Source organism: Camelina sativa, chromosome 11 (assembly GCF_030686135.1).
Source record: "Camelina sativa cultivar CO46 ecotype springtype chromosome 11, ASM3068613v1".
NCBI classification, from domain to species: Eukaryota; Viridiplantae; Streptophyta; class Magnoliopsida; order Brassicales; family Brassicaceae; genus Camelina; species Camelina sativa.
This window is the reverse complement of record NC_141890.1, coordinates 10,683,070-10,709,690: the sequence shown is the minus strand read 5'-3', so window position 1 is coordinate 10,709,690 and position 26,621 is coordinate 10,683,070. Positions and strand designations below refer to the sequence as shown.

General features: G+C 40.0%; 1 protein-coding gene and 1 pseudogene across 2 annotated transcripts; both read left to right on the top strand.

The window, feature by feature from the left end:
* Nucleotides 1-98: 98 nt before the first annotated feature.
* Nucleotides 99-25,629, top strand: LOC104727871 (tripeptidyl-peptidase 2-like; annotated as a pseudogene). The gene is made up of 14 exons (XR_015571841.1): nt 99-205; nt 21,082-21,449; nt 21,852-21,925; nt 22,212-22,398; nt 22,483-22,657; nt 22,754-22,875; nt 22,949-23,029; nt 23,309-23,353; nt 23,628-23,796; nt 23,919-24,092; nt 24,200-24,326; nt 24,407-24,577; nt 25,149-25,199; nt 25,384-25,629. The product of XR_015571841.1 is annotated as a tripeptidyl-peptidase 2-like (transcript).
* On the top strand, nt 4,959-6,006 carry LOC147933832 (uncharacterized). The gene is made up of 3 exons (XM_087472346.1): nt 4,959-5,210; nt 5,325-5,456; nt 5,683-6,006. Exons 1-3 carry the CDS (start codon nt 4,959-4,961, stop codon nt 6,004-6,006), a joined length of 708 nt encoding a protein of 235 aa, XP_087328472.1.
* Nucleotides 25,630-26,621: the final 992 nt, after the last annotated feature.

The window sequence follows — 26,621 nt, the reverse complement described above, 5'->3', positions numbered from 1 at the left end:
CTCAAATGCATTGCAGCTTCTGCATTTTTGGGTATTCCCTTCAACCTCTCCAAATTCATTTTCTGCAGCTTCTTACCACGGACGGTTGAATGCAATGGACACGACGAGTCACCCACGCATGATCCGGTGTCGCAGCAGCCAGCCAGCGACTCAGCTGTTAATTGACCAAAATACCCCTACTACCTAAAAACACAAACACACATTTGTGTCAATCGGGCTGGCCCGGCCCGAAACCCATAAAACCCGCATATGTTTGTGTTTGAGTCCAGCCCACTTCGAGCCTGACCCTAACAGGATTATAGGGTTTTTCGGGTTTTTTTTGGCTTATCTTACAGATAAAAATTTCAAACTTATAAGCCTTAAAAAAAAAGTGTTAAAGGTGCACTATAAAACAATTCAATCATAACTATAATAACTCATCTATATTCACTACAACCAACTTAATTTATAAGAAAAAGTTTAAAACTAAACAAATATGTTATACTTTAACCAAATAAAAGAATATATAACTCATATAAAATATCATAGATAAAAATTTTAAAAATATAAAGTACGGTTATTAAGTAAATATGAAAACTAAAATTAGAGTTTTAAACTTTATTTACAATAAATCATTAATCAAATATTGCAATCAAACAAAAATGTTAACAAAAAAAGTAAAAATATATTTCTTAAAGGGCTTTTCTGGCTGGCCCGAGCTCGGTCGTGCTAAGCCCGAAAAATCCTATAGCTCGAAAGGCCCAATTTTTTCTGGACATATATATTTAAGCACGAGCCCAGTTTTTTTACAGGGCCGGGCCGGTCAGTCCTCGGGCTTTGGCCCTAGTTGACATGCCTACACACATCCCGATGATGGATCTGAGTCTGCAGCTACTGCAGGATCACAACGAATCATCAACCAAAAAGTCCACTTTATTGTTTAAAAAATCTCCTATCTCCGTGAAGTGACCTTAGTGCAGTGGTCAATGGTAAGTCTTTAATGCACAAGACACCATCACACCAGGGATATGAATGTAGGGATTAGACTAATGGACCGGCTTATTGTGACCCAATGATTAACAAAAAAAAAAATCTCCTATATCCCTATTAAATCTACTTATCCTTTATCCATTCAACCTAATGTGAACTAACAAAATTACCTTTCTTTCTTATTTTTCCATTTTCTGATTTTTAATAATTAAATTTGAAAAAAAATAAATCAGAAATCTCATATTTCAAATATCATCGAGCTCGAGCTCGAGCGCACTTCCGTCAAGCTCCCCCTTTCCATCGGCGCCGTGCTTTCCAGAAGCTTCATTGAGGTCGCCTTTAAGTAAGTTTTCTCTTCAATTGTGGAATCGTAGTGAATTACAGATTAGGAAATATATTGAATTCCAGATTAGAAGGAAAGATATTGAATTCCAGAATCTGCATTGAGCTCGATTCCAGTATTAGGGTATGTACATTGGGTGTTATTTCATTGTTTTTAGTTAGATTATGAGTTTAAATTAGCAAGAAACAGATTTCATTTGTGGAATCGTAGTGAATTACAGACTAGAAAACTCTCAATGATTCAATTTATTTCATTTTCGCGGTAGTAGAACTTGGTAAAACTGGTATCACTGTTTCATGTAGTATAACGAGTCAGATAGTAGAACTTGGTAAAATTGGTATTATTGTTCAACTTAGTATTACTAGGAAAACTGGTAACAACTACTAGAAATTGGTAATACTAAACAAAGTTTTGGCAGGATACAATGAGCATCAATATACATTTTAAATGTCAAGGTCAAATGTATAGTTTAATAATGAAGACATCGGTTGAGAAGATAACTTTGTTGATGGTAGAAGCTAGGATATACAAAAAGCTTGCATTAGATGAAATTGAAGTTTCACTTCGGTTGATTTACAATGCACTGTTGGTGGGAAGTGGGGATCCATGGACTATTACGGATGATGAGGATATGCAAGTTTATCTATCGTCCATTAATAAGGAGAGTCGTATATGTATATTGTATGGGGAGGTCATCACTAATATGGAAGAGCCCGTGCAAATGTCGAAAGTGGTGAAAAGTTCTACTAGTATGAACTATGATCAAGTAGGATGTAATGCCATCACTTTGTATGTTTAAAAAGAACAAGTTGAGCCGATAGAGGAGGATGATGGTAGTAAAAGAAAAACCGATGGAATCATATCTTGTGATGAAGGTTTGGATAACGGTATATGTAGATCAGATATGGGTGATGAATATGTAGACCCCCCACCTGTTGTAGAAGCTAGTCAGTTTGTAGAGCCATGGGAAGACGGTTTGGGTTTGAGTCTCCATCAAGAATTTCCTAATAAGAAGGCATTGCAATATGTGGTGAATAAAGCGCATTTGTTCTCAGTTATGATTTTGTTATTAAGAAGTCGAATCATGTACGTTAAGTGCTTAATTGTACTAAATATGTCTGCAAATAGGGTTTACGAGCCGCAAGGGTTAGAAATACATAAATTTTCTCAGTTAGAAGGTACACCAAAATGCATACATGCTCTCGGGCAAGTCAAATAAGAAGCAGCACCATTTTTCGTACCACGATTGGTCGTCTCGGGTCACATACCCGGATCCAGATTAAAAGGTGTGGGCCGATGCCGTAAACAGGACCATCCCACTAAGCTCAACCAATGGGAAGTAAAAGTGAAGTAGTACGACAATGCAAGTCACCTCGGAGCTCGGGATAACGGTCAAAGATTTCATTAGATCAATCGAATTAAATGGAGCGCGTGATTAACAGGGAAAATTGATTCAATATTAATTGTAATTGAGTAGTATAAGTACGAAGGATAGGAAATTGTAAAGGGGGATCGAAAAAACTTTCAGTAAGCAATAATACACTATTTTCACTTTACAATAAGTAGCAATTGTATTTTCAGTTCGGAACTAGAACGGTAATAAGCATCCCAGCTCAGAACACACTCCGAGAAGGGAAGTACGCTTCCTGATCTCACATTTGGCGCTTGAAGGAGGGCAGCTATCGCCCTTACTCTCACTATTTCCAACATTTCTCTCATATCTATGCCGTACAACGTCACTATGGCCTACGAATCTTCAAAACAGGTAACTTTGGAGTCAATTCAAAAACTTTTGCAGGATTTGGCGGAGAAATATGACCGTCAGCAAGCGGCGGCCGCTGTCCTGTCCGAGCGCTTTGACAGCTAGGAAGGACAAGTTTCTACCCGCTTAGAGGCAATCACCAACTCGATTGCTGATCTTTCAGCCTCTCACCGCGCATATGCCGATCGAGTTGATGTCCTTTCTGCTGAACAAAACCCGCGGCGACAAGCTCTAGACTTCACTGGCATCATTCCGCCGTTCACTCCGCAGCAAAAACCAACCACGTCGACTCCAGGGAATGTGTTCCCACCTCGGACTACCTCTCAGGCGGCACCACCGTCGACCAGTGAGAACCACACTCCAGTTTGTGTCGATGGCACCGACACCTCGACAGTCCCAGTTCGCATCCCTTTTCCCGTGGGAGGAAATATCCTCCTAGAAAGCCTTACTCCGGGGATAGCTTCCAACCCAGAGTTTCATCAAATGCAGGATGAGATCCGAGACATGCGATCTAGGATGCACAACACCACAACCTTGGCACCAGACATTTTTCGAGTAATTGAGGAGTCAAAACGAATTCGACTTTCACCCCAAATAGACAAAGTCTCCATTAAGGACACTGGAAAAATAAAGTTTACGAGCTACAAAGGAAAAGGAGATCCGACAACACATCTCAAGACCTTCCGGCTCACACCAAGTTGGGTTGACCTCGAGCCTCACGAAGCAGATGCTGAATATTGCAAACTCTTCACATAGACCTTTTTGGGACTAACCCTGCTCTGGTTCGCATCATTGGCAGCAGGCTCAATCCACAACTTTACGGAGCTGTCCACTTCATTCATCAAGCAATATTCGAGTTTAATCGAAACAGCAGTAACATAGGCCCAACTCTGGAACTTGAGTCAAGCCGCCGGAGAGTCCCTTCGTTCATATATTACGAAGTTTAAGGAAATTCATGTCCAGATACCGGGGCTATTCGATTCAACTGCTTTGGCAGCTTTGAAGGATGGCTTGTGGCAAGAGTCACGTTTTCGAGAAGAACTCACCATCAACCAGTTCCTGATAATTCAAGACGCGTTGCACCAATCTTCGAACTGGATAATAGCCGAGGAAGAGAAGGTGGCTGCCTCTTTAAAGTACAAAGCAGCAACCAAACCTTGGTTTGAAGCACCTGCCAAAAAGACACCTCCCTAAGCGTCAAAATCCGGAATGGGAACCTTCGCGGTAGACAAGTCTCCTCAGAAGAATTCTCCTAGGGGATCACCATCCATCCAAGCCACCGCTTTCACCGCGCTCTAAGAGCGGAGTCCTCCCAAGTAATAAGTGGATTCGAGATGAAAACGGGTACTGCAAACTGCACAAAACCAACGGCCACTTAACTCGGGACTGCAAGAAATTGATGCATCTTTTTGCTGAGAAGTTTGTATTTGGCGGAATGCCAAATGTGTCTATCAACGAGCTTGACCAAAAACAGCATCCGAGGTCGATGAGGATGCCCCACCATCAAAAAAGTCGAAGCAAGCAAATAGTGATTCATGTCCCAAGAAAAGGATAGACTCATAATGGGTGGATCACGTTTATTTCGTAACTCGATAACAACGATCAAGGATCATGAACGAAAACTCACGAGCCCAGGACCTAAGCGAATAAAGCTTACTGCGAGTGACTTACCTGAAGTCACCTTTTCAGAGAAAAAAATAGTGGACCTAGATTCTCCACACGATGACGCTCTAGTCATATCACTTGACATCGCGAACCACGAGTTGTGCTGGATTTTGATAAATACTGGAAGTTCAGTAGACCTAATTTTCTTGGAGATCCTCACTAGAATGGGCATCGGAAGAGAACCTAGATTCTTCACCTTTAGTTTTGTTTACAAGCGCAATGTCGATGTTCTTAGGGACAATAACCTTACCAGTTTCCACCCAAGGCATGGTTAAAATGGTGGAGTTCACGGTCTTTGACCAACCTGCGGCTTACAATGCGATAATGGGGGCACCTTGGTTGTTCCAAATGAAGGCAGTTGCGTCGATGTACCATCAATGCGTCAAATTTCCAACCCCGCAAGGAGTTCGGGAAATTCTGGGGAGCCAAAGAGTGGCGAGGAGCTGCTATCTCGCGAGTCATAAGCTGCAGGTCCAATAGCAACCATAGCTCGAGGTCGCAAAAAACCCAGTTCAGAAGCAGCTCAAAGGCGACCTCACCGAAGACATATTCATAAATGTGAAGTTCCCGGATCAAGAAATCTAGATAGGAGCTGGGTTGGGAAGCGAGCTCCAAACCAATTTGATTTCCTTCCTCAAGGAAAACATTGCTACCTTCGCATGGTCAGTTGACGAAATGCCCGGGATCAGTCCTGAAATCATTTCGCACGAGTTGAATGTAAATCCGACATTTAGGCCTGTGAAATAGAAGCGAAGGAATCTCGGCCCTGAACGAGCTGAGGTTGTCAATAAAGAAGTAGATCGTTTACTAAGCGCTGGTCAGATTCGCGTAGTAAAATATAAAGCATGCCCAAAGGACAGTTCTCGCTTCCACACATCGAGTTGAATCAACTTTCAGACACGAACTAATGTCCTTTATTGATGCCTTTTCCGGATACAACCAGATTCTCATGAATCCAGAGGATCAGGAAAAAACATCATTCATTACGGACTGCAAAACTTACTGTTATAAGGTAATGTCGTTCAGACTAAAAAACGCCAGAGCAACTTACCAGCGCTTGGTGAATAGGATGTTCGAGAAGCAGCTCGAAAAGACCATGGAAGTCTACATTGATGACATGCTGGTAAAATCCATGGAGGCGAGCTCACACCTCGCAGATTTGAAGATCTACTTCGATATCCTGGACCAGTTTGGAATGAAGCTCAATCCCACAAAGTGTACGTTTGCAGTTCCATCAGGGAAATTCCTAGGTTACGTAGTAACGTAATGGGGAATTGAAGCGAACCCGAGGCAAATCAATGCATTTTTGTCCATGAGTTCCCCCAGGACACTAAGAGAAGTACGCGTTAACGGATGGATCACAGCGCTCAATCGCTTTATTTCCGGTCAACGGATAAATGTCTCCCATTCTACCAGCTACTAAAGAAAGGAGGAAAACACTTCGCATGGGATGAGAAGTGCAAAGACGCATTTGCTCAGCTAAAGGCGTACCTATCCGAACCACCAGTTCTGGCAAAATCCGAGTTCGGAAAACCACTCTTTTTGTATGTATCTGTCTCGGGGAGTGCAGTAAGAAGAGTCTTAGTTCATGAAGAAAGGAGGGAGCAGAGGCCAATCTTTTATGTCAGTAAGTCCTTCACGGGAGCAGAATCCAGGTACCTGATGATGGAGAAATTGGCCTTGGCAGTAGTAACCTTGGCAAGGAAATTGCGGCCTTACTTTTAGTCTCATTCGATCGTAGTACTAACGACACAACCGCTTTGCACCGTACTTCATAGCCCGAGCCAATCTGGCAAGTTAGCTAAGTGGTCAGTTGAACTGAGTGAATATGACATCAAGTTCCGGACTCGAACTTGTGCTAAGGCACAGGTCTTGTCAGACTTCCTTATAGAGCTCCCGCTGGCCAGTGCGGCTGAAGACAATACCAAGGCTCCATGGACTTTGCATGTGGACGGTGCGTCCTGATAACAGGATTTTCACCCAGGGTATCAATTCCCTATGTAGTTGTAGTACAAAGGGTTATCAATCTAAATGGTTGTTATGCTAGCAGATAAGATGTGATCAGAACAATGCAAGTCAAGCCAAGCAATAATGGGGGGTTTTATTTAACATCCTAAAAGAAACAAAAAGTAATAAAACAAGAACCACACGACCTAAGCACACGATGCAAACATTCGGGTACCGGATCGAGTGGGTAATCAGATAACAAAAGAAATCAAGAACACAAAGATGAACAACTCGAAGGGATACACGAGGCTGGTGATCGAGTACCAGTTCGGGTAATGGGTCGATTTATAGGTTAAAGGCTAAACAATCAAGTAAAATAGCTCCTAAGGATGGGGTAATCAACTCATAAGTGCTCCTGATCAATTTGGGATATCTCAAATGCCTCAAGCAAATATTCCCTAGACAATGAATCTCTAAACCTTGCAAAAACACTCTCATGATAGAAACAATCAACCTTAGTCACTCCCTTACCCAACTCTCGTTGGAGAAACATGATTAAGCAGGTATTAATCCAATACATTATTGTCAATAAACTCCTGACACATTTAATCTCTTAGGCTAAGTGAGTAAATCTCTAGCATTGGTTGGTTCAAGCATTTCAACAACATCTCTCGATGGCAAAACACTCTAGATCTAATCTCAACCTCTCGGTCTGAAGATAGCATTAAGTATACCAATCTAGAAAGGAATTTTTATAAAATAAACAATCAAGCTAAGATATCTTCATCGATCAAGAACACATACTCGCATATCCCATCCTTAGAAACTTTGATTCACTACTCAGATGTTATGGTAAATAGCATAAAAACACAAACAAATGAAAGTTGCATTGAATTGAAAATAAGATGAAAGTAATAGAATACATAATCAAAATTGGAAGAGTAGCAAAAGAAGTAAAAATCGAATCCTAACAAAGTAAGAAAATGTGTAAATCGCTCTCTCTCTCTCTCTCTCTCTCTCTCTCTCTCTCTCTCTCAGAAGCTTTCGCTCTCTGGTTCGTGAGTTTTTGTGGCTTGCTTGGGCGAGAAAAATGAAGGAGGTTTATATATGGAAACCACTTTGACCTAGCTGCTCAGTTCTGCCCGAAGGTCTACTCAAGGCTGAGCACGAGGTTCGAGTCAGGTAGATCCTCGGGTAGGGCTTCGGGTTGTTCTTCCTGCGCTCAGATCCTCTTTGATCGCCATAAGGTTCAGACTGTTCTTCTCGCACAATCACTCCTTTGGGTAAATGTTCGGGTTTTAACTCATTCTTCCCTTTTTTGGGCTCCAAAGCACCTGTTTTCATCCAAAATGCACAAATGCAACAATGCATCACCCTAAATGGCCTAAATGCGAATTCCTAAGGTTAAGGACCAAAAAAATGCTAAGATTAGGGTATATAAAATGCAAAACATAGATGAAAAGGGTGTCTAAAACATGGAATTAGAGAGTTATCAGCGTCCTCAAGGACAGGTGCAGGAATCGGAGTTCGCCTTACCTCCCACCACATGCGAGGTGATCGAGCAATCGTTTCTCCTAAGTTTCAATGCATCCAACAATGAAGCAGAGTATGAGTCTTTCTTGGTTGGACTTCGTCTCGCTGCAGGGATTGGAGTCAGAAAGCTCCGAGTTTTTTACAATTCGCAGTTAGTAACCAACGAATTTCTGGGGGAGTACGAGACTAGAGATGGGCGTATGAAGCTTATTTGGCGGCAGCCAGAGAACTGGCAGTCAAGTTTGATGAATTCCAAATCACAAAAATCCCACGGAGTGAGAACTCCACCGCATATGCGTTAGCATTGCTAGCTTCAACCTCGAACCCGTCAATGACACGAGTTATCCCAGCTGAGGTCATCAAATATCCGAGCATACGTCTAGAAAACTAAAGTGTGGTAACCAGGCCGACGAAGAAAAAGATAACAGCCAAAGAGGCAGCTCATGATCCCTCACCTAAAGTAGCTTCACCACCCAATGTGGCAATATCGGAAGACACTCATCCGCTTGTCAACAAACATGAAACTAGCATAGAGGTCCGAATTCTGGAAAGGCCTGGCTCGCCGAACCCTGACCAAACCATTCTCCTGCATCAGCCTCCGGGCAACACGAACACCAACAATTAGGAGGCAGGAGACTGGCGTCGCTCAATCTGGGCTTACCTGGATAAAGGTGACCTCCCAGCCGACAAGTGGGCAGCAAGGAAAGTTAAAATTGTCAGTGCACGATATTGTATTTATAATAAAGCACTTTTGCGTCGACGTGTAGCTTGCCCCTACTTAACGTGTGTCGCAAGTAAGGAGTCTGCGGCGCTAATGCGAGCTGTTCACAATGGTGCCAATGGTAATCATTCCAGAGGTCGCACCTTGGCATTTAAGATAAAGAGACAAGGGTATTTTTGGCCCACCATGCTCGCTGACTGCAAGGAATATGCCCGAACTTGTGAAAATTGTCAAAAAACACTCTCCCTCGATCCATCAACCTACCGAGCTGTTGTTCTCTGTGTTAGAACCTATCCATTCATGAGATAGTCAATGGATATCATTGGTCCCATACATCGGAGGCCAGAGGGAGTTCAGTATGTATTGGTTCTTATTGACTACTTCTCCAAATGGGTTGAAGCAGCAGCTTAAGCAGCTGTGACAAGCGAGCAAGTGAAATAGTTCGTGTTGAAGAGCATAATTTACCGGTACGGTGTTTAGTACGAGATTGTCACAGACAATGGCCCGCAATTCATATCCTTGCAGTTCGAGGGTTTCTGCACGGAATGGAAAATATGGCTTAGTAAGTCGACCCCACGTAATCCACAAGCAAATCGACTGGCCGAAGCAATGAACAAGGTCTACTGTCCAACTTGAAGAAAAGGCTGGATTCTCACAAAGGGAGATGGCCAGACGAGCTGCAAGGCGTACTCTGGGAAATCCAAACCACTCCTCGACGAGTGACCAACGAAACACCATTTTCCTTGGTTTATGGATTCGACGTTGTGGTCCCAACTGATATAGAGGTTCCTGCAGTCCGCACAACGCTAAATCCACCTCGGATACTCGAGAATGAAGAATTCATGCGAGATACCTTGGACATAATAAATGAACGCCAAGATCGAGCTTCAGTTCGAATGTAGAAGTATTAAAATGTCGTAGCCCGTTATTATAACCCAAAAGTTCGAGGCAGGCCATTAACTGTCGGTGATCTGGTTCTCCAGAAGGTTCACGAGAACACCGAGGAGGATAACGCGGGAAAACTAGGAATCAATTGGGAAGGACCGTACAAGATCACCCGCGAGGTGCGAAACAGCGTCTACCTGCTGGAAGATTCCAATGGAAAACTGGTTCCAAGATCTTGGAATTCCTTGCATCTCAAACGTTTTTACAATTAGTTCGAGTAACTTTGTATCAAACTACAATTGGATTGATCCTAAAAAGGGTACGTAGGTAGCCCACTTCGGGTCCAGCTATTTATGTTCAAAAGATTCAAAAGTTTCTTAAACCTTTTTCTAAAAACCTGCAGTATTACTTCGTACAAAGTCTTACTTTGCTAGTGCAGTAATCCGAAGTCTTACTTTGTAATATTCTTAAAACCGAAGTCTTACTTCGTAATATCATTAATACCAATGTCTCACTTCGCAACATTATTCAAACCAAAGTCTTACTTTGTAATATTATTCAAACCAAAGTCCCACTTCGTAATAGTATTCAAACCAAAGTCAAACTTCTTAAATTTTCACTTGAACCGAAGTTACACTTCGTAAGTCTGTTTGAATCGAAATCTTGCTTCACACTGTCAAAGTAATGCTTCGAGAGCTCGCCTAACAATTTCTTACCTCGTAAATGTATTCTTCGTCGGTTTACCAAAGTCTTAATCGAAGCCTTGCTTCATGAATTCTTTTAAACCGAGGTCGGACTTCGTACACTCACTCTTTTTATAAGTCTGATTTTAGTAGTAAGTCCGCCTTCGCGAAGTCTTTGGGTGTGGAATTCTTTTTCAATAGTAAAGGATTCTAACTCAAAGAAGCGGTGAAAATGAAACGAAATGAAACTGATTAGCTCTTTAAAAAGAAAATATTTTTGTTCGGGGCGGTCACTGCGACCAAAAGCCCCGAACTAAGTCTAACAAAAAAAGGGGGGCAACTTGTGCCAAAACAACCCCAGACTAAGTCTATTACGGATCAGAAGTGGGGCCAGGCTCGGTCGCTGCAACTTTGTCTACTTCGGCAAGAACATGATGCATCTCTTTGATTCCCACCTCTGAATTAGTGCTACCTCGGATGGTGTCCAGTTTCTCGTTCGACATTTGTCCAAAGTTAGTACGAATTCATCAATGGTGATACTCAAGGGGGCTTGTTGCATAGCAGCTCGGGCGTGTCTGCCCAAGAGATCAGAAAATGCTGAAAGATCAAAGTCACGGATAATTACCTTTGTGGCCTCATTATCAGCTTTCTCCTCGTTAGCCTGTAGGATCCCGAGCTCAGCTTCAATATCCTCGATCTCCCCCCCCCCCTTGCAATCTCCTCAATGAGTATCTGATTCGCCTTGATCTCAGCAGCCCGGATCTGAACCGGAGCTAACCTCTCCCTTTCCTCGAAATGCACCTTCACGTCCTTAATCAGGGGACAAAAAGTCCACCTCATTGACTGCCTCTCTTCTCCCTGCACCCTCTCCATCTCGCAGCTATTGCCAGCTTCCAGAAGTTGATTACGGAGCTCGATCTCATGCAGCCTGTTCTTGGCAACCATCTCGCTCTCTGCGGCCTAATAGTAGAGCTCACATGATTTCTTTAGCTTCCCCCTAAGATCTTTGTTGGCGATCCCTATGTCCAGCACCTCGATTTCAGCCTTTTTCATCCGAGCTTGGATCTGTTCAGTCTTCTCCACGGACTTGGTATTTACAGATTCTAGCCGAGTGAACTCCGCCACCTGATCCTCAAGATCAGTCACCCTCTGTTGGAGTTTCGTCACTTCGGAGACCGATGGGAGAAGCGAACAGCTGCTCTTCGTAAGATGCCACCGAGTTGCTAAACTCGATCGTCATCTGCAAGAGGTGGGGGTGTTAGTTCAAAAAAAAAATATACACACAGGAAAAGCCAAGTTTTTACCGACCTCCCCAACTTTACCCGCAAACCGGAATAAATTCCCACGGTTTGTCTTGGACATATCAGCTAAAGCCGGGACGCGAACTCCAGGTCGGACATAGCTTCTCATCAGGTCCGATGGAGAAGTAGGAGGAGCTGTACCAATTAAACAAGTTATTCCACCTAAATTAAAAGTGTATATCTATCACCTCCAAGATCCAACTTACCGCGAGGTGAGTAGCGTTGTTCTTTCGGAGGAAGCTTGTTGGAGGAGCCTCCTGACTCCTTAGCATTGTGGGAATCCCCAGACTTCTTCTCAGAGAGTGATGCTCCATCTCTCGAGTTGGACTTACCACGTTCGTATCTAGAGGAGCTGGTTCGAGCCCGAGCTTTTTCTCGAGAAGAAGAGGAAGTCTCAGGTTCCTTCCTCTTCTTCGACTGCTCAATTTTCTGCGAACTCCAGTCAGCTCGGCCACTATTGGAAGCCAGAGGAGGAACCTCCCTTTCTCTAGGTTCTTCACTCGAATCTGCGATGACAATCACGGGGGGTTCGGAGGGCTCTAAGGGGAGAGCAGGAGTTTCATTCGCCTTGGAAGCTGAGGAGTCAACATTCCTGGCAGAAATACGAGCTTTGCCCTCGGCCAGAGCGGCAGACATTGGCCTCTTCGCCTCTTATCGGCATTTTTGAGCTCTTTCTTGAATGCCCTTTCTTCTCTGTAGCCCATCGAAGAAGTGTCAAAAATCCGAGGAGGAGAAGAGCGAACAAGGGAGAAAGACCAACGAAAGAAAGAAGAATATGTTCTCATATCTCATAACTCAGCCGTACGAAGTTCATAATTCATAACTCAGCCGTAAAATATATGTTTATTTCATATTTACTTATAACTCAGCCGTGTGGAGTATATAACTCAGTCGTAACTTAACCGTAAATCAGCCATAACTTTGAAAATAGATAAATCAATGTTTTACTTAACTAAGTATAATTCTTACCAAAAGAAATCCAAATGTTTTACATAACTATGTACAATTCCTACCAAAAGAAATCCAAATGTTTTACATATCCAAGTAAAATTCCTACCAAAAGAAACAAAACAAAGGACATAATTCATTATTTAAACTGACCCATAAAATCAGGTGCCTCATCGTAGATTTCTGCTGCCATTTTAACCCGTATAGCCTGGATTTTTTGATCACATATGCCATAGAAACACAAACCAAGAGCTAGACATTCTACAAACTTTAGAGCGTACACGCCACAATCACTAGATTGTACATTTTGAGGGACCTTGGAGGCACTCCTCCTCCTGACACTGAACTGATTGAAACTAGGTGAACGATATTTGTGAGGAACTACATCGTTCATCATTGCTGGAATCATCCGCGTAAACGCCCTACAAGCATACAAAATTTTAACATCACTTTCTTTGGTTGCTTGTCCCACGATGCTATCATAGCAATCAATATGCCTCCTGATGAGATCCACTTGCAGCGCCACCCATTGATCACCTCTAGTTTGTGGAGTAATATACAGGTAATCCACATCTTCTATCCACTTCAAATTAGTTGGTTGATCTTGTGGAATAAAACCATTAACTAACTCTTCATAAATGTTGCCTTTGAATTTAAACATTTTGGGTTTTATCTCGAACTGAGCATAGTCACGAACCATCATACTTGTGAACCACAGGTCTATAAACGCAATGCGTTTGTTGTGGAATGGGAAGGGATCTCGTTTGTACCTAACCCTAGTAGAGTCTCATATACGCGCCCATGTGCTGTAAAACAAACAACTGAGTAAACAACATGTGACAACCCGTCCCACGGACCCCACTAGCCCATCGCAGGCCGCCCCAAAGGACCCCAAGCTGGCGCTGCAGGGCATCGAACCTAACCCCTCACCGTGGACAGAAACTATTCATCTAAATCCACCAATAGGTTATTGGTGCGCCAAGCGTTCCTCAAACCCTGGTCCCCCCCCCCCCCCCTTTAAAAACCTTCCCACAAGACAAGCTATCACCAATTGATTAGCACCAATAACCTACTGGTGGATTTGGATATCCACAGTGATGGGTTAGGATCGACGCCCTGCAGGGCCAGCTTGGGGTTTGTTGGGACGGTTAGCGGGGGGTTAGTAGGGTTCACAGACGGTCCGTTGGAGCAGCTAGCGGGGGGCTAGTGGGTTCGGCAGGACGAGTTGTCACACAACAACTCAGCCATAATGAAAGATAACTCAACCATAAACAATAACAACTCAGCTATTATGTATTATAACTCAGCCGTAAACAATAACAACTCATCCATCAAGTATTATAACTCAGCCGTAAACAATAATAACTCAGACATCAAGTATTATAACTCAGCCGTAAACAATAATAACTCAGACATCAAGTTAAACTTACTTCATCAGACATGCACCCAAAGTGATCTTCCTTCACTAGCCAGTTCTTTCTTTCGGTGATGAGAATCCTATATAATTCAATATCGAATGTTGCCTTGCCTAATGGTGTATTCCTAACAAACAAATAAACACAGGTTAATATAATGTTAACAAAATCTGTGATTAACAAGGATTTAAAGGGTCATACTCGGCTGTCTTTATGTACTCCAAAAGTTTTTTCAACTTGACTGGATCAACCGGTGCCAGAGGATCATATATTCCAGCTCCAGGTACACAGTTCTTCCTCATGCACGTCAGTCCGTTGTCTCCAATATAAGGAAAAATCCTTGCTTTTGGAACTTGTTGTGTATTCAATGCACTTCCATCTAGGGACAGCTTAACACTCTCCAACCTTAAAGCTTTAATTCTATCAAGCCTAATCTTTTCCTCCTCATCATCCTCAGATTCAGGTTCAAGGAAATCGTTTTCAGCCATAAACTGGTCTGTCATATCACATACATTGCTGTCAGTAACGTCGGCACCAGCGTTTGCACCAGCTTCGGCTTCTCCCTCACTCAAACCAGGTGCTACAAAATTCAACGGCCTCATGACAGTAGGCTTAGTATTCTTTCTAGGTCTTTTCTTTTGCTGATTATCTCTAATCTCCTCGGCTTTTGCCTTCTTTGCCTCTATTTCTTTGGCCTTCTTTTCCGCCAACTCATTTGGCCTTCTTTGCCGCCGCCAACTCTTTGGCCTTCTTTTCCGCCAACTCTTTTGCCTTCTTTGCCTCTATTTCTTTGGCCTTCTTTGCCTCTATTTCTTTGTCCTTCTTTGCATCTAATTCTTTGGCATTTTTCCTCGTGTAAGGCCGTTGTTTTGGTTTCGTAGCAGCTGGAGACTTCTCAATGAAATCAAGAGGATCATCTTTATCAAACTCTTTATTCAGATTCTTACTTATCCCAGCCAAACCACTTTCATCTACCTGTATAACATAGCAAAGACAATTAAAGATAATGATAACTCAACCTAAACATTCTGGAAAATCAGCCATAAAACTAACATAAATCAGACATTACCGGAGGACTGTTGATAGAGTATTTTTGTTGCATTTTTCCTGGAACTTTTGGTAGAACTTATGGTGTAGAAGGCATTTTGCCTGAAGGTCCGGTGGTACCAGGTCCTTTATTTTGAAATTTGAACATGCATCAGTCGTGTTTTGGCCAGTTTGCCCAACATCCATGGAAAGCACGTGCTCTTTCATCTGTTTGAGTTCACTCTCAAAATATTTAAGCTTTGTTCCAAACCTTTCATTCATCCTCAATTCTATTAGATCTCCAATCTTGTTCTCCAGATTCATACACATATTTGCAATGTTTGTATCAACGGTGTCAAACCTTGAGGTTAAATTAGACACCAACTCAACGAGAGTTCCAACCGACACATCTTCCCCAGCATTTTCCTCCTCACTAGCACACTGAAACAAATACACAAACCGTCGTAAACTCACTATACACCATATCACTTACCTTTATTCCTTTCTTCTTCTTCTTCTTCCTCTTCTGTGCAGCTCCTTCACCAGATTCACCACCCTGACTGTTGGAAACTTCCACCTTCTGGACTTTCTGTTTCTTTGCAGGAGGAGATTCAGACTCAACAACTGTTTTAGCTTTTAGATTTTTCTTCTTATCACTCTCCTTAACATCCCAAAAACCGTTAACAAACTTATCCTCATGTATGTCTTGGATAAGGCGATCAAGTGTTGGGTCGTCTTGTTGATCTGGCCACGTATGAAATAGCTCGCTTACATCATCCTTCATAGCCATTTTAGTCACACGCAGCTGTGACATAAGAGATTATGAAACCCATCAGCAAGTTTTAACTCAGCCATCACTAAATCATAACTCAGCCATAACTAAATAATAACTCAGCCATCACTAAATAATAACTCATCCATCACTAAATCATAACTCAGCCATTACAAAATAAAAACTCAGCCATTACTAAATAATAACTCAGCCATCACTAAATCATAACTCAGTCATTACTAAACAATCACTCAACCACTAATAAACCTTACCTTACCAAGCGCTTTGATCTCTTCAGCAATTACCGATTCTATCGTTGAACGTGTACAGTTTCCACCCCATTGAAGCAACGGTTATGCCACCATTTTCAGTTTTTGCATTCCCAAATCGTTCTCCAAAGCATTTGGCTGACTCATACGCCCAAGCCTGTAACATGGGTGTAAAACCACTAAGGGTGTACGACTTTCCCGTAGGCTTCAACATCTTTATAGAATCAACAAGAGCTTCAAATGCTGACCGACCCCACGGATAAGTATTCATGGCTTCATCATCAAAAACTCTTTTCGCACTTTCAAATGGTATTCTAGAGTTATGATGCAAGGCATAAAGTCCAATGGCTTGAAAACACAACAGCACCAACCATTTACGGGGATTAGGGAAACATCCCCGACACACTTTTAATGCTGCTCTGAGTTCATCTAATGTTGGACCTTCCCCACCAGGCACTTTCAAAAGTCTGAAGAACTCTTTGTATTCCTCTTTAAGTTCAAACCTTTCTGTAGGCATTGGGTCTATGTTTAACCCCGTGAAATGAGCAAATTCATTCAGGCCAAACCTGATAGGTTGACCACCGACGAGAAACCAAAGCTCCTTCTTATGTATTCTTAGTTGGTTACATAGTAGGAAATGTTCGACCTTACCAGACCAGACGAATTCACCATCAACTAGCTTAACAATTATTCCAATAGGTTCTTCGTTTCATCCCATGCATCTTGTCTTATTGATTCCCTAATCACAGGGAAATCTGCCATCTTGAAATTGGTATTAATTTTTTTACCATCTAGAATAGACTTCATTTCTGGGTAAAGTCTTGGGGGATCCCTTGCTTGTTCTTCAGAAATATCCTTAGCCCTCTGATAAATATAGTTCGCGGTAAAGCATAAAATAAATCAGCCATAACATATGACACACTCAGCCGCAAAGCATATAATAACTCAGCCACAAATACATAACTCAGTCGTAAAGCATAAGATAACTAAGCCCCAAATACATTGTTAACCATAACTCAACCATAAATCGTAAAATAACTCAGCCACATCAACAAACAAACTCAGCCACATGCATTAATAAATCATAAATCAGTCGTAAAGCATACAATAACTCAGCCATCGTATCGAATAGATCTAACAAATCAGCCATCATATGTAAATCAACGACGGCGACAATCAGCAGTAAACTATCGATAAAAACCCTCAATCAGCCGCAAAACTCAAAAATAAAGATTCGACACATACCGGAACTCGAAAACGAGACGGCTTAGATGGAAACAAACAAGACAGCGACGACGAAGAGAGAAAGAGCGAATGAGGATATCGAGCGAGGACGGCAAGAGATAACAGCGAGAGAGTAGAGAAAGATAGAATATCGCCAGCGGAATTAGGGTTCGTCGACGAGAGAGAGAGTTTTTTTTTGCGGTTTGTGAAACTGTTCACTTTCCCTCTCTTTTGATATAAATAAAGAAATCGTCGATTCTGGGAAAAAAACTGACTAGTGACGTGGAAAATCGAAAATGATGTGTATTTTAATTTGCTGATATATATATATATATATATATATATATATATATATATATTAATCAGAATCGAAAAACTAAACCTAATGGGTAAATTGTAATCACACCAAGGCACTAAATATTTGAGCAATTTTTAAAAGATTGTTAGATATGAGGAATAAACAATCAAATAAAATTCTCCTTCTGTCTTTGATAAATTGATGTTTAGTATTTGTCACACATATTAAGACAGAGAATATAATTAATTTATTCTTACTTTTTTCTAATAATTTATCTATATTAACATTTTTGAAGTACATTTTGTTTTATGCCTTTTAAGTTTTGCTTATTTAATTTGTTTTATTTACAATATTAACCCCTAATGATTTTCCTAAAATAACATTGCACAGAAACTCAATTCCTAAAACTTCTTAAATCGACCAAAATTTATTATGTTTATTGCCATAAAATCTTGACAACATCTATTCGATTTTTCCAAAAACAACTATACCCATTAAAGTTTTATTCCCATAAAATCTCCAAAACTATCTTTAGAGATGGTATAATCTCTCAAATTTAAATGATATCTTGATATTGCATAATAACTTATACGGATATAATTCTTTCACAGCTTAAATCTAAAAAACATTAAACTTACGGGTTAAATTTTAAAATACTAAAAATTTAAAAATATAATAATATAAAATAGTAAATTTCATGGGTTAAATCTAAAAGACACTAAAAATATAAATTTTAATAGTCATAAAATTTTCAATACGGTAAAAATGTAACATTATTATAAATAAAACTAAATAGTTCCATCATGTCAGCAATATACAGCTGGTCAAATTTTGGAATTAACAATCAAAATACAATTATATCATCTTAAACACTAAACAAAAGAAACAAAACAAATACAATCTTTTAAAATTTAGTTTATTTGTTATAAAAATATTGTTCCGTGGTATACCGCAGGTTAAAATCTAGTCGACAGGTTGAGAAGGGAGTGGGGTGGTATACTGATTAGGCTGAGAATCCTGTTGAGAATTCAACAGATCCATATAAGTATTAGGAGGATGACTATAAGGGTTTGAAGAACTCATAACTAGAGTATTAGATAAAAGGGTTAAGTTCAGAATTAGAGTAAATGGAACTTGGTAAGGGTTTATATTGACCTAAAGGTGTGTTTAGACAGAGATAGATGCACTATAAACGTGTATCTATCCAAGATTAGACAACTGAAAAGTCTGAGTTTACGTTGATTAGATTGTAATTGGATTAGATTGTAACGAAGGTGTTTACTTTTGTAATGTGTGTTTGCGGAAGAGGAATATACACTAACAGTATAGTTAGATGTAAACTTGAAACACATATTGTTAGTTGAAACCTAGATAGTTTAAAATTGACAAAATTATGGTTTTTTGTTTTATGATTTGCAACCATCAGCTTTAGTAGCATCATATCTTATCAGACATGATGTCAAATTTTTTAAAAAAGATTTTCAAAAAGTAGTCTTTAAAGTCAAGCCTATTTTCAAATGCAATCATTTACATGAATGACTCAATTTTCTTTATAATACAAACAAAAGCAGCAAAGCATCTTCTTTTTCAAATAGGATCCAAGCACCATTTTTCAAAACAAAACAACAATCACTTGCTACCAAGCCGAGAACATGTTACAACATACATGAAAAGATCAGAATGTACCTGGTTTTAAAACAGTCTCCACAATCTGGATGATCAATGAAATCAGCCAATGTCAGCCGCCTATTGTTCCTGTCAGAACACAGTGAACATCTTTAAGTAGTTAGAATCGTTTCTTAGTCTTATGGAATCAAAATTTTTAAGTAAATAGAGACTAAAGTGATGCTTACTGTAACCATCATCAAGAATCAGAAAGATGTATCTTCAATTCCCATAACGGAGAACATCTCAGCTACACACCACTGTCTCCTTTCAGCAACACAATACAGAACATCAACAGAGATCAAAACGAAAAAATAAAATAAATGAAGCAACAAATTTGGAAGACAAACCATGGAGGAGAGAGAGAGAAGCTGGATTGCTTTGAGTTTGGCTCTTTCAATTTGGCTTAGCGAGAAGCCTACTTCATCGAGTCCACAAATCAACAGAATGAACATAACTTGCCTTGTTCTGTTATGTGTGTTCCACAACCAAAATGCACCTACAAGAAAGACACATCACAAAACAAATCATCTACATTATCGGACAATCATCCATGAGTGAAGTAAAGCAGACAAACAGACAAAACAGACCTTGATAGGCTTGACTCTCATCCCACAGATCAGTGGCAGCTACATATGGCTTCCACGAATGGCTCTTCCTTCTTACATCACAACAATAGAACACCACAACTCCGAAAGCATGAAAATGATTCACCAAACACCATAACTCTCGTCTCAGATAGACAACACATAGCATCACAAAGAATACAAACATAATTCAATCTTGGTTCTCCATCAGCTAACATAGATAAAAAAAAAAAAAATAGAACAAGCAAAGTTGGGAAGCAAACCGTGGAGGAGGGAGAAAGAGAGAAGGAGACACAATCTCTCCGGCAATCCGAGGTGATGGAGTTCAATCTGAATCGTCCTCTGATTCAATCTTGGTGCTCCATCACCTCTGAATCGTGTCTCACCTACGAAACCAAACCTAAAACTCAGATTCTTTTTGCATGACCATTGACAATCCCTATTTTGATTGAACAATGAAAACTAACCTTTCCGGTGCCCCTTGCCGTCCCATCGCCGTCTCTCGCTGTCCTACTCGTCGGATCGGGATTAATAACCCCTGGAACCAGAGATCGATTGCCGTCAGGCTCGAATCGTCGGATCGAGAATTCGAGATTAATAACCCTTGTAACCAGAACCGAACAGCAATCGTTATCAGGGCAAACACTCACCTTTTTAGCCCGGAAAAACTGTTTTGTCGATTGAATCGATCAAAACTGAGGAAGGATTGAATCGTTTCTCTGTCGTCGAGAGGAGAAAGAGAGAGAGAAAGGGTCGGCAAAAGAAAAGGAAGAAAATGAGAAATTGTTTTTTTGGTCTTTTATATTTTGAGATACATCCAATCAGAAGAGGCCACATAGGGTTACTTCAACCGTTCTTTGGATGCTCACTTGAATATCGATTCTCATGTTTTTGGGCTTTTCTTTTTGTTTTTGAATTATTTTTGATCCAGTAACTCTAATAGCAATCCACTAAAAACTGCCACTGGCCTTGCTCTTATGTTTCTGTCTGATGATTTATTTTACTGACATTTTCTCCATTTTTACATTTTTTATAGTATTAAAAATATTTAGAACATCAATTTTTTAGAGATTCTGGAGGTGATTTCTGGTTCAAGGCCCGTCGTGTACTTCTTATTGGGCTTTTCTTCTTCTTCACTGTCTCGTCCTCTTGGTTTCGTCATATCTTCTTCTTCTTTGTTTCTTCTTCATCGAGGACTCAAATCCTTCGGAAGAAGAAGCTGCTCTCGTTCTCGCGGAATTCGATTAAGACGGAGTGGTTTCTCGGCGATGCCTTGTTCTTCTTCTGAGAATCTTACGGCTTCTCGCGTTCGGTTGTGGCGGAGGAGGTGGTGTCGGTGGTGGTGGTGGAGCTGAGAATGCTTCTGTCACAAATTTCAGGCTGAACGAGTCTACTTTCCTTGCTTCTCTCATGGCCATGTGGATCGCTTATCTTTGGTACTACTAATTTTCGTTTTGTTTGTCTAATTTCTCGCGGCCTTGAAGATTGTTAAGCATCTGGTTTGTTTATTGAGAGAATATAGTTAGGTTGCTTGTAGTGGATTGGATAGTTGAGCGATTGATTGGTTCTTAAGACGACGGCATTGTAACTTGTAACTCTCCGAGTAAAATTCTGATTGAGCAGATGGAATTTTTTTTTTTTTTCTTTTTTCTTCTTCTTCCAGATTCTGGTTTTGATCCTTCTGCTGCTGGCTTGCATGTAGCTTCTGATGGGAAACATGAGGTTCTGGACGTCGTTGACTGCTATATTTGTGGTTTACTTGAATTTTTGCTCCCGGGGTTCTTTGTTTGTTGAAGTGGCTGTGACCTGTATCCTTTTTTTTTTTTTTTATCATTCAGCACTGGAAGTGGGGATATAGATACATCCACAGTGGTAAAAGCCGATGAAGATGGTCATATTCGTGGAGCATCAGGTCAGTGTTTTGATCTAGAAAGACAAATGGCCTGTTATTGATGCTGTTGTGTGGCGTGATGGAGAAGTATGGAGTGTTGCACTTGATACGCAGAGTCTGGAAGAGGATCCAGATTGCGGGAAACTAGCAGACTTCTCCCCTGACTTACTTTGAAGTTTATAGGATTGATTGCAAAGCACTTATTAGCTTGTGTTTTGTGATTTTTATCTTGCATTATTGACATTCTGCTGTGTTTTGTGATTTTTATCTTGCATTATTGACATTCTGCTGTGTTTTTTTTTTTAAGCCGTGAACAAGAGGCGCCTAATTTTTGCAAGTAGTGCTGGCAACACTGGTCCAGCTTTGACAACAGTCGGAGCACCGGGTGGAACAACTTCCAGTATCATTGGTGTTGGCGCATCTGTTTCTCCTGCAATGGCAGCTGGTGCCCATTCAGTAGTGGAACCTCCCCGCGAGGGGCTTAAATACACTTGGTATTTTCACTGTTTTCCTTTCTTTTGATTCATTCTATAGCTAGTTGTAGCTGGCATTAAATAGTTGTTATTGTTATATTGTAGGTCAAGCCGGGGGCCAACATCTGATGGGGATCTTGGTGTCTGCATTAGTGCACCTGGTGGGTCTGTTGCTCCTGTTCCTACATGGACGCTTCAAAGACGCATGCTTATGAATGGAACATCAATGGCATCTCCTTCTGCCTGTGGAGCGATTGCGTTACTTCTAAGTGCTATGAAGGTTTCTTATTCAACATTATTTTTTTACTTTTGGTATATCCGTTTCTTTTTTCCGTTATTTTCCTTCTGCTGCTGACATTCTTTGATACTTCTGTAGGCTGAAGGCATCCCAGTTAGCCCGTACACTGTGAGAAGGGCCGTCGAGAATACGTCTACACCTGTAGGTGATCTGCCTAAAGATAAACTAACTACTGGACAAGGGCTTATGCAAGTCGATAAGTAAGATTCTATACTGTGTAATTAATATGACACCATATTTTAAATAGTTAGTTAATTTATTTTGTTATGACAGGGCATATGAATACTTAAAAAAGGTTTCAGGACTGCCCATGCGTATTCTATCAGATAAAGGACAATCTTTCCGGAAAAATAAGTAAGTAAACAAAGACTTTGAACTTTATTTTAAGATTTCAAGCTAGAAGCTTATTAAAAACTTGCTTGCTGAAACGTATCCCAGATTCTTAATAGAATTAATTATAAACAAGAAAAACTGATGTTGGTCTCCAATTTATATTTTGAAATTGCATCTCATCCTTGTGTAGCTATTGACCTAAAGGGCTTCCTACTTTTTCCTGGGGAAAGTTTCCTTAGATTTTGAGTTTTGTCGATAAAACATGTACCTATCTTTTTATGTTGAACTCTGTAAACGCAGTTCCAACATCACGGGGCATCTACCTGCGGGAGGGTACTGCGGGAGGTGAGCTGTTTCTATATTTCATGGATATGTTCACTCAGGAGTATGCATAGCATAGTAACCTGCGCAAATGCATACCAACATAAATTCTATATAAAAAATCATTATCTTCATGTGACATGCCATATTCGTCCGTTTCTGAAATATCAAGTTCTTTGAATGCCCTATCATGGAGCCAAATTTTCGCTTGGCATACTTTATCTCCTACCAGATGCATAGTATTATTTACTTTCAGGCTTTTGTTATATCTCATGTCTGTGATATGAAACAAGCATAGTTTTGACTTTCCAATGGACTGTACAAGTTGATCCGAAGTTCCATGAAGGTGCAAGTAATTTAAAGGAACTTGTCTCTTTTGAGGAATGTCTTGAGTTGCACTCCACAGATGAAGGAGTTGTACGGGTTCCTGACTATCTCCTTCTCACTCATAATGGACGTAGTATCTTGTATCTTGCTTATCATGGCACTCCACAGATACTGTTTCCAACCCTGTATCTTGCTCCTTCTGTTCGGTTTGCTTTTCCGTGCCATGTTATCTCTGTAGTAAAGTTATATCATCTGTTTTCAGCGTTGTTGTGGACCCCACAAATCTTGGGTATGGTGTGCATTACTTTGAAGTTTATGGGATTGATTGCAAAGCACCAGAGCGTGGTTCTCTTTTCAGAATTCCAGTAACGATAATATTTCCCGAGACTGTGCAAATCGACCTCCAGTTCATTTCAACAAATGTCTTTCATCTCAGGTTATCGTCTGTGGACTTTGTGATGTGTGCTTTATAACAAATAAGTCCTCTGAAACGGCATCCATCTTTTACCTTTGATATTTTATTGTCAATAATTCCCACTGTAGGCCACATTGAACGAAGATATATCATGGAGCAACATGGGCTGAGGCTACAATGCGAACATGGGCTGAGGCTACAATGCGAACTTCGGGGTTTGATACTACACGACGATTTTATATTGATACACTTCAGGTAGGGCACATTCAAGGATAATTCATTTTTTTTTTCTTTTCTTTTAATGCTGCTGGTTCTAATCATTACTTAATTTGCAGCTTTTCCCATTGCGAAGGCCTATCAAGTGGGAGAGCGCATCAACTTTCGCATCTCCATCTACTAAAAGCTTTACGTTTCCTGTGTTTAGTGGTCAAACGATGGAACTAGCTATAGCTCAATTCTGGTCAACTGGCCTTGGAAGTCGTGAACCGACTATCGTTGACTTTGAGGTATGAACTGAGAATTATGTGTGTAAATATATATGCTGTTAAGGCTGTTGCAAAAGTCATGTCAAATGCTTGTGTTGTATTGTCTTTTGTGTCATCCTGTTCTCGTGAACCTCTACTTTTTATTTTAGATCTGTTGTCCCATCTTTTTTTCTTACTGGTTTCCTGATTTTCCTTCTCATACTAGTTTATCTTTTGGCCCACGTTAATGTATTGCATATTTCTTTCTGCAATTTGGTTCCCCTTCCAATTTTAGCCTCGCTTTAGTTGGATGTTAGGTATCTGGTTTAGCAATATTCACTCCTCTTTGTGCATTCTCGTTTAGGAATGGTTTTGGAAAAGAATTTCAGGTGAAGAATAATTAAAATGTTCTAGGTTAGTCTTTATGCTGTAACTCCTATGTTATGAGCAAAGTTCTATGTTTCGTTTGCTCACGAGTACCAACTATATTGAGGACATAGTGGGACTTGTTAGAAATGAGTTGACGGAAGTTATGTGTGGTACTTTAGATCGCATTTCATGGAATTGGGGTCGGTAAAGAAGAATTGTTTTCACCAGGCATGAAAATGTGCAGCTGCTGGAAAAGTTGAAGCAGCTCATTTTGTTTATCGAGAGAAAAGTGGGGGTAAGATTGTGAACTGTGTTACGTCGTACTTTATTTTGAAAAGCTAGATATAATTTTCAGAAAAGAACAAAATTACGAAACACAGTTGATTTTTTGCGTGTTTTCTGTAGTCAGTATATCATTTTTTGCAACCTTAGAATTCATGAAGAGCTGAATTTTTCCATCTAATTTACTGGTGATGCAGGAGGTTCGGCTAAACTTACATTCTGAACCAGATGGTCCAGTCACAGGAAGGTTAAAAGCATAAACTTAAGCACCGGTTCATTGTCTAAGCTACGGTCCAAACTTAGTTTTTTAAATATTTTACGTTTTAAGAAAAGTCATATGAGTGATTCATATTCCATCCTAGAAGTTTATGTGTAAGATGGATTCTAGAAGAACTTGGAGCATGTATTTAAGAAGTGGGTAAGTGATCCTTGAATTTTCTTAAGTCCTTATGTGAACTCGAAGACATATAAAATGGTAGCAAATAGTCTTGCATATGCATTTCAGTTAGAGTATAAATCTATATTTAACTACTTTTTACAAAATGTTTTTAATGTTTACAATGTTAAACTAATAATATTGTTGACATCAACGACATGTAAATTATGTAGGAGTTGCTTGGAAAAAGTTAATATTTGATTTTAACTACTACTTGTTCATATTTATTTTACTTTTTCTTTTATTATTAAAGTTTATATTTATTTTACTTTTGCACAAAAAAGAACTGCTTAATTAAGAAAAAGGTTTAACCCATACCACACGAATATTTGCCGCAAATAAATGATCGAGTATATAAACTAGACGTTAGTAGTTAGTTGTCATGTATGTTTTGATATTTATGTGATGCGTGAATGATGTATTTAGTTGTTTATATATTTTTATTAATTTATGATTATATATTGTCTATATATTTTAAGTAGATAGAAAATAAAATGTAAATGATATATATATATATATACTCAAAAGTTAGTAGTTACATTTTATTACATATATATATATATATATATATATATATATCATTTATATTTTATTTTTTATCTACTCAAAAGTTTTTTGTTTACTTAAAATTTATTATACGGTTATATTTGATGTAAAACTTTCTAACATCATAAAACTAATTTAGTATTACATATAATTAAGTATTTTCAATTATATGTAAAGATCCTTGGACTCTTGATCATCATCCTCGACCTGCGAATGGTAGGAATAGAATGCATCCAAATTTAATGGTTAATCATTTAATTAATTCGGTCACCAGAGGGTGACATTTACCGATTCTTCAGGAGTTTATAGATCTAGAGGATATTCAGATTATTCGAAGTATGACTAAAAGTAAGTCTTATAAATCGGATCGGTTGATTTGGCATTATTCCAAGTCTGAGAAATATTCAGTGCGTTCGGGTAATGGGCTGGCTAGGGCGATGGTGGAGGAGGTAG

Coding starts and splice junctions, on each gene's coding strand:
- LOC147933832 (XM_087472346.1), top strand. CDS start 4,959: ATGTCGATGTTCTTAGGGACAATAACCTTACCAGTTTCCACCCAAGGC. Junction 5,211..5,324: donor TCGCGAGTCATAAGCTGCAG/GTCCAATAGCAA, acceptor CAAGAAATCTAG/ATAGGAGCTGGGTTGGGAAG. Junction 5,457..5,682: donor TCATTTCGCACGAGTTGAAT/GTAAATCCGACA, acceptor GGATACAACCAG/ATTCTCATGAATCCAGAGGA.